This window comes from Carlito syrichta, unplaced genomic scaffold (genome assembly GCF_000164805.1).
Source record: "Carlito syrichta isolate Samal-C Ts95f unplaced genomic scaffold, Tarsius_syrichta-2.0.1 Scaffold301691, whole genome shotgun sequence".
In the NCBI taxonomy this organism is placed as follows: Eukaryota; Metazoa; Chordata; class Mammalia; order Primates; family Tarsiidae; genus Carlito; species Carlito syrichta.
The window spans coordinates 427,622-436,119 of record NW_007245787.1 but is presented as its reverse complement, the minus strand read 5'-3'; the positions used below and the strand labels follow the sequence as shown (position 1 = coordinate 436,119).

General features: G+C 37.8%; 1 protein-coding gene across 3 annotated transcripts in view; it reads left to right on the top strand.

Moving 5' to 3' along the window:
- NAPEPLD (N-acyl phosphatidylethanolamine phospholipase D) overlaps nucleotides 1–8,498 on the top strand; it is a 43,346-nt gene that overhangs the window by 16,003 nt on the left and 18,845 nt on the right. For all 3 annotated transcript variants that reach the window (XM_021710938.1, XM_008055126.1, XM_008055125.1), the window contains exon 2: nucleotides 4,901–5,210. In XM_021710938.1, the coding sequence (XP_021566613.1) occupies nucleotides 4,917–5,210 (294 nt within the window). In that variant the 5' untranslated portion in view covers nucleotides 4,901–4,916. The remainder of the gene's footprint in view (nucleotides 1–4,900; nucleotides 5,211–8,498) is intronic.

Genomic DNA, 8,498 nt, shown 5'->3' with positions numbered 1-8,498 from the left:
GCTGAATTTTCATTTACATTGTTAACTTTGGAGACAGGTACCTAATAAGAACTAATTGGGAAATTTGCTATATTTATTTAAGGAAACTCCTGCTAGATATGTTAAGGGGTTTGTTTGAGTTTGAAAAGCTCAAAGTTAAGTTACTAGCAGGACTATACATATAACCCGCTCTTCATTTCTGTCCTTTTACCTTTGTTGCTTAATGATGACCTCTGTGAGATTGTTGCTGCATCCACTGAGAGAGTCAGGTAAGGAGTGTTCTCACGTGATCTGCTCTCAGGCAGCCTCCATACATCTCCAAGGGCTGAGGCTCGTTTGTCACAGGAGCATCTGTTGGCAGAGCTTGTCACTTTGCACATTCACCTATTCACTTCCAGTACTTTTCCTCCAGCAGGACCAGTCCAGATTCACAAGCTTCCGCTTCTTCCCACCATTTCACTTACAATGCATCCTGTGAAATGGAACTCCACAGTGTTCATTTAGTATCATTTAGTATTGCTTCACTACCTTTCATGGTAGTGCTTACCATGTGAGCATCTGTTTCTACACACCCCTCTTTCCATCTGAAGGATCTTAAAACATCATGTGCAAGGACCCTGTTGTGGTAGTTGGTGGCCCTGAAATGGGCACATGATCTGAGGCAGTAGTTTAAAGCTATGTGTTTGGAGCAGAGAAGAGTATGGGTTGGGCTAGAAACAGACCCTATGAAATGTCCTGCTGACCTTTGCCCTTTTTTCTAAGTGCAAAGGGAACCCTTTGTGGGTTTTTCTTTTTTGTTTTGTTTGTTTTATATTTACCTTTTTAAAAAAGGATTCCTGAAAACTGGACTTTGTGTTTGTTCGAGGTGTTGGGAGGGATGTTAGGGGAGGATGGCTATTTGGTAGTGTTTCTGTGGATTGATGGGAGTGAAACCCTAAGTGGATAGAAGGTAAGACAATGGAGGCAGTGTGAATAGACAGCTTTGGAAAAGCTTGTTGTCTAGAGAGAAAAAAGATAACCGAACCCATTTTTCACTCTTATTTTATACTCAGGCCTCTGGAAACCTCTCTGTTCTCTGTTTCTCATTTTTGTTACCCCAAAACATCCTGGATCCTAGGGTCATCCATTTCCATTGAGTGTCAGTGAGGACTTTCTCTTGGATTCTTAATTCCCCATGATCTCACACCCTACTCAAACTCATGGAGTCAGAATCCAGTTTGATTAGTGGTGCTGCCACTTCTGACTCTTCTCCCTTTAATGTCCACCTTCTTCCTCCAAACAGTCCTATAGTGTCCAAAATTTGTGACTCTAAATTCTCTCAAGTCTTGCTGATTCAGCTTCTTTATTGTCTCTTAGATTGATTGTTTCTTCTTCTCATTACACATCCTCCTTGTCTTTTGACTGGGCTGCTATTCACTATTAAAAAATGAAAATTGTAATACATATCTTGAAGGTTTCCTAGGAGTATTAATTTAAATGGAATGTGTAGGCTGGGTGAAAGTGGCTCATACCTGTAATCCCAGCACTTTGGAAGACCGAGGTAAGAGGACTGCCTGAGCCCAGGAGTTCAAGACCAGCCTGGGCAACATGATGAGACATCATCTCTACAATAAATAAAAAAATCCACTGGACATGGTGGTATACACCTGTAGTTCCAGCTACTTGGGAGGCTAAAGCAGAAGGATCTCCTGAGCCCAGGCGATTGAGGCTGTGGTAGCCAAGATTGCGCCACTGCACTCTAGCCTGGGTGACAGAGTGAGACTCTAACTTAAAAAAATAAATAAATGTGTGAAACGTAGTATAATCCTTTCTTCCTTTGTTCCTTCTTTCCTTCTTTCTTTTGTGCTGGGGTCTCTTTCTGTTACCCAGACTGGAATGCAGTGGTGTGATCACGGCTTATCACAGCCTTGACATCCTGGGCTCAGGTGATTCTTCTACCTCAGTCTCCTGAGTAGCTAGGACTACAGGCACATGCCACCACGCCTGGATAATTTTTTTTATTTTGTGTAGAGACGAGGTTTCACTGTGTTGTCCATGCTGGTCTTGAACTCCTGGGCTTAAGCCTTCCTCCCACCTCTGCCTTCCAAAGTACTGGAATTACATGCATGAGCCACCATGCCCAGCTGTGTGGTGCTCTGATATTAGTGGGTGTTCTAGGCTTTTTCTGTCATCAGCTCACTTATCCATTTCCAGTTTTTAGCCAGTTCTTTCATTTTTCATCCTGCCAGAGTTGTCTTCCCTAACTACACTGCTTTTTAAGCACCTTCAGTTTTTCCGTTATCCATAGTGTAGCCAAACCTTCTTAATGAGGTGGTCCAGTCTCATAATCTACTCCCGTCCTTAAGGTATAATCCTTTCACCCTTTACCGTCTTGATTCTGACTAGCCTTCCTTGCTTTTTGTGTCCCAACCACATTGGACTACTCGATGTAGTCCAAAAACTCTATTTTGACTTTGTTTTTGTGGTCTTTGAATCAGAGTGCCCTTTTTTCCTTTCTCTCTTATCTGATTGTTTAAAACAAGCCAAAAAAATGTAAATATATGTGGTAGAATTATTATGTATATGTGTGTATGCATACACATGTATGTATGTGACAAATACATGTATCACATAAGCTGTTTATTATGACAAGGAGTATCATGAGGTCAGCATTACCATCTGTTAGACATAGACTCTCCAAACATGTGCTGTTTAATTTGTTAAATAAAAACAAGGTTTAAATGGATGGCCATTGTTTTTGCCCTTTATAAAGGCCTTGGCCTGAACTTGACGATGACTTAGAAAAAGTGATTCTATGAGAGCTGAAATAACTCACCCAGATCACTTTAAAATTTTAATAGAACATAAAGAATTTAGGTAGATGGCTAGTTAACAGGATTAGGGAAAAAAGAATGAGCATTTGTGTGTGCCAAACACTTTATATACCTTATGTCTTTGAATCCTTTGAAAGTTCCACAGGTGGTATTTTACAGGGGGAGAAAATTGAGGATTAGAAGGGGTAAGTTATTTGTTTAAGATATAATCTTGTTAGACTCTCTCCTATCTCTTAGGCTCTCCCTCACACAACGATGACTGAGCAACAGTGTGCTCAAGTCAGCTGTGGTTTCTTTCTTCACTGTGCTTATTCTCTATAGACTGTTTACTCTAGACAGTTTGGAAAAAAGAATTTTGGTTCAGTATATGTGTTCATCCTGGGGTTTATGTTCTTTCCCTTTCTTTCCCAGACAGTATTTCTATTTAAACACCATTGTGGCTGTAAAAATAATATTTGACTTTCTGTTACTGTGCCTGTTTTCTTAGGGTTATAAAGTGTGCTATGTGTATGCATTGTTTTTAAACTAATTAAACCAAAAGCAAATGTTTATTTAACAGAATAAGAAAGAAATGAAATTCATATACCTGCAATGTATTATTTATCACCCTTATGTATCTGGACTCCTGTATATTTCAAAATCAAGGTTTTCAGTGCCTTAAGTTAAGCAGTAGTGGTAGTGGTAGAAGTAGCTGTGGTAATAACAAGGTCAGCAGCAACAACTGACACTGATTGAGGTGTGATCTTGTACCTGTGTTTGTGTGTGTGTGTTACTATGTTTCCAAGTGCTTTACTAGCTTGTTTAATCTTCTCAGTAGACAGGTAATGTAGTTCTGTAGTTCTCTCCATATTACAGATGAGGAAATCAAGACACCGAGAGGGCAGGAAACTTGCCTAAGGTCACATAGCTAGGATACGTATGCTAGTGACTTGGTGGTTTTGAATTAATTTGAATTTGCATTGCATTTATTTATTTATTTTAAAGATATGGGTGCAATTCAGGATTGGGTATATAAGTGGTCATTGTACAGGTAAAGTTTGGGCCTCCTTTTGGTCCCCACTTTGCCTAGTTTGAGATCAGGTACGCTTATTAATGTTATCTGCTCCCTCTCCCTCCCCTGGCAGTTTCCTGATACTGCCAATCCTTTTTTTTTTTTCCCCAGTTGGAGTCTCATTCTGTTGCTCAGGCTGGAGTGCAGTGGCACACTCATGGCCACCACAGCCTCAACCAGCTGTTCTCAGGCAATCCTTCCGCCTCAGCCTTCCAAGTAGCTGGAACTATAGGTGTGCACCACCACGCTTGGCTAATTTTTTGATTTATTGTAGATATAAGGTCTCACCAAGTTGCCCAGGCTGGTCTTGAACCCCTGGACTCAGGCAGTCCTCTCGCTTTGACCTCCCAAAGTGCTGGGATTATAGGTTTGAGCCACTACGCCTAGCTCCCAATCCCTTTCTTATAGTAAATGCTCATGGTAAATGGTAAATGTTCAGGGTCTGCTTATGAGTGATGAATTTACACTGTTAATCAGTTAAATACATTATTGAAATGTCTCTCAGTTAATGTGTTATTTACTTTCCTGGTATTGGGACTCACTGTACTTTCTAGGGGCATTCGTAACAGATTATCATCAATGTAAAAGTAACGAGGCCTAGTTTGTTAAATTATATGCAAGTCACTTAAATTACTGAGGTATCCTCAAGGAACTAGAGCAATCCTTACTATGTTTTGTTAACAATATTTTTGAAATGCGGGTATGAAAGTATTACAGATTCATGAAGGTGCTTTAATATTTTCCACAGAATGTTATTGAAATGGAAAATTTCGTATATTTAAGTGCTGGCTGGGAAAATACATTATTTTGGATTGCAGCAGATAAGGGATTTTTTAAGGGCTTGGCAGTTATGCTAATAGGTAAAGCAAACATCTTTTCTATTTAGCAAGTGGTAATATTGTATTCTAAAATTGTGCTTTACAGGAAGAAAGATTTAGTTAATAGAGACATAATATTTTTATAAGTTTGGGAAGATTTTTATTGGCTAAGAAATAATATTATATAATATGTTCTGATGCTCTTATGTTTAACTCAGTATTTTTCCTCCTTTTTTTAGTTCTTCACCAAAGGACATGGATGAAAATGAAAGCAACCAGTCCCTGATGATAAGCAGCCAATATCCTAAAGAAGCAGTAAGAAAACGCCAAAATTCAGCACGGAATTCTGGAGGAAGTGATTCTTCTAGGTTTTCCCGGAAAAGCTTCAAACTGGATTACAGACTGGAAGAAGATGTAACTAAGTCAAAGAAAGGAAAAGATGGGAGATTTGTTAACCCTTGGCCAACATGGAAAAGTCCCTCTATTCCAAATGTTCTCAGATGGCTGATAATGGAGAAAGATCACAGCAGTGTTCCTTCTTCTAAAGAGGTAGCATTTGGCTTTTTTTTTGTGCTTTGTATTTACTCTTAATATTTGGCACTTAGGTTAGTTACTTGAGCTTTTTTATATAAGACATAGGACGAGGCTCTGGAGAAATAGAGTAGATAGGTATAACCTGTGCCCTAAAGTCATCGTTTAGCAGCATAAAGATGAGAAAGTGCATGATGTATTACAGAAAGTAGTAGCTTGATATGTGTTTGAAATGTGGATTATGAAGGTGAAGGTGTGGCCTAGAGTGCTTGGTGTTTAATCCTTGGATTAGGTTGCCAAATTCTGCATCTTCAGATGACCTGTCCAGACATTTAAAAATTGACTATAGGTTTCTAGCCTTTAAATGTGCTAATTTTACTTGGCATGATTCTACTTGACCTTTTCCTATTCTGCTAGAATAGATCCATCACAATTTTTGGCTAAAGTGATTTCGCTGTTTACTTTATTGTGAGTATACCAATATTTTTCATTGGTGAACTGAGTAACGTACTGTGGCTATGTCTCCTTTCCTTTTGTACTTTTCCTCCTGATGTTAACAGTACCTTTCTTCATCTCCTTGACCTTCTATGTATTTGTTACTGTTATTTCTCTGCCTCCATGTCTTCCCAGTGTTGTTTTCCTGAGGGAAAGGCCCTCAGGTAGTCTTCCAGCACCAGGATGTAGTCTGAGCTGACTCCCTCCAGGGTCTCTGCCAGCTTCTATTCTAGGGCTCCCTTTGCCATTCTCCTGGGCTCCTAGTCTCTGCCAAGCTGGCCCCCATTTTCTGCATTCCACTTTGTCTTCATCACTGTTTCATTCTGGTGAAGCACATTTTCAATGAGCTTCCTTAGAAAGCATACCTGGAAAGTACGTTTTTTGAAACCTTGCTTGGGTGAAATGCTTTTGTTCTCACTCTGATTGTTAGTTCAGTATAGAATTTTACTTAGGAATTGTTTTCTCTCAGAATCTGAGTGCATTGCCTCCATTACTTTCTGTTTAGTGTTGCTGTGGAGAAGTTCAGTGCCATTCTTGATTTTTTGTACCTGATCTTTATTTCTTTCAAGAGACTTTGGTCATCATCTCTTTGGTGCTGTGGAGAAGTTCAGTGCCATTCTTGATTTTTTGTACCTGATCTTTATTTTCTTTCAAGAGACTTTGGTCATCATCTCTTTGCAATTATGTATAGTTCTTTATGTTGCCTGGCGGGGCCTTTCAGTCTGAAAATCCATTTCCTTTAGTTCTAGGAAATTTTCTTGTCTATTTCTTTGAAAATTCCCTTCATAGCATCTTTTCATTCTAAAATGAATGTTAGTCCTATTTAAGACTACCTGGATCAATTCTCTTTAATTTTAAAAATTTCTTCTGTATTTTATCTTTTTTTCTTTTTTATAGTTTTACATTCTAAAAGAGTTCCTCAATAATTTATTTATTTCATTTTTAACAACTTTAGTATGTGTCCCAGAGTTGTAGTGATGAACGAAAATGTCATGAAATACAATAAAAGACTAGAAAATATGAATACTGTGTGATCTTAACCATGCATAAAATAAAACTACAAGTAAAGATAGCGTAATGTAAACACTGGCTACAATCTCTGCATGTTGCTATAATGATGGCTATGCTTATCTTTTTATTTTTCTGTATTTTCCAAGTATTTTATGAAGAACATTTTCTCTTATAATCAAGGAGTTTCAAAATACTAAGTCATGGCCTGGCGTGGTGACTCAAGATTGTAATCCCAGCACTTTGGGAGGCCTGGGCAATATGGTGAGACCTCATCTCTACAATAAATTTTAAAAATTTGCCAGGCATGGTAGTGTGCACCTGTAGTTCCGGCTACTTGGAAGGCTGAGGTGAAAGGATTGCCAGAGCCCGCAGGTCGATGCTAGGGTGTCTGTGAGTGTGCCACTGCACTCCAGCCTGGGCAACAGTGAGATGTCAATTCAAAAAAAGAAAGAATACTAAGTCATTTTGATGGATCTTGTACTGCTAATACACACTGTATAGCAAAAATGTCAAGCATTATTCAATAATTAATTGAATTGAAGTTATTTTGGTAATAGATCAATCTCTATTCATTGTTCACATATATCTTAAAAAATGTGAAAAAGAAAAAAATTAAGTATAAAACTGAGTTGTAAATACAATATAGGTACTAAAGTTTTCTAAGATGGTAAAAAATGTACCTTCAGTTGAAAGAAAAGGATTAACCTGGCTTTAAAAGTGATTTTTTTAAAAATGTGATTTAAACAGATTTGAGTCAAATTCTTCTCTTCTTCTGTCTCATGCACACAACACATTCTCTTAAAATAAGTATATTAACAAGAATATGACTTTCACTGTTTAATTTTAATGCAAGTTCATATCATTTACACCATACAAAGGGTCTGGTTTAATGAAAAGAGAGGTCTTTTGAATCAGGAAGACCTAGATTTTACTCTTGATTGGACACTTACCTGTTATGTGACCTTGGCGAGTTTCTTAGTGACTCTACTTTGCCTTGGTTTGGTCATCTGTAAAATGGCAGTAATATCTGATTCACAAATTTAGATGACATAATGTACTTAAAAAACCTGGTGAAGGGTAGTGGTTGAGTGAATGTTAGAATTTTTCTGTTTTCCCAAGAAAAGTAAAACATTAGTGTACTGCTTAGTTGTGAGTCTTGTGATTTTCCCTTTTGCAGCTTTCAGAAATGGAAGACCAGCAAAGAAAGTCGTGATCTAGCCTTTCTTTTTGGAATCTCATTGGTAGATTCATGTCTTTGAGTTTTATGAGATAGTAGTGCTAGAAATAAAGTTCTTTAAAGTAAGCTACTCTTTTGTGCTAGGCATAGGAATTATGTAGTATGAAGAAATAAACATAAAGGAAAATGTGATGACTTAATTCAGATCTTTTGTCATTATCTTTTCATTAACAGCTTTGTTGAGATATAATTCACATACTATGTAATTGATCCATTTAAAGTATACAGTTCAGTGGTTTTTAGTATATTCAGAGTTGTGTAACTATCATCACAATCACACACATTTTTATTAACCCCCAAAGAAATCTGTGTCTTTAGTCATCACCCCACAATTTCCTTATCCTATCCTACCCCTGGAAACCACTAATCTATTTTCTGTGTCTGCATTTGCCTATTCTGGGTATTTTATACATGGAATCATACAATATGTATTCCTTTGTGACTGGGTTCTTTTAGTACTTGACCTGCTGATATTTAGGAACAAGTATTGGCTGCCAGAGTTGTTCTTTGAAGATTTTGTTCCTTCTTTTTTTTCCTTTTTTTTTTTTTTTTGGGTTGGGGTC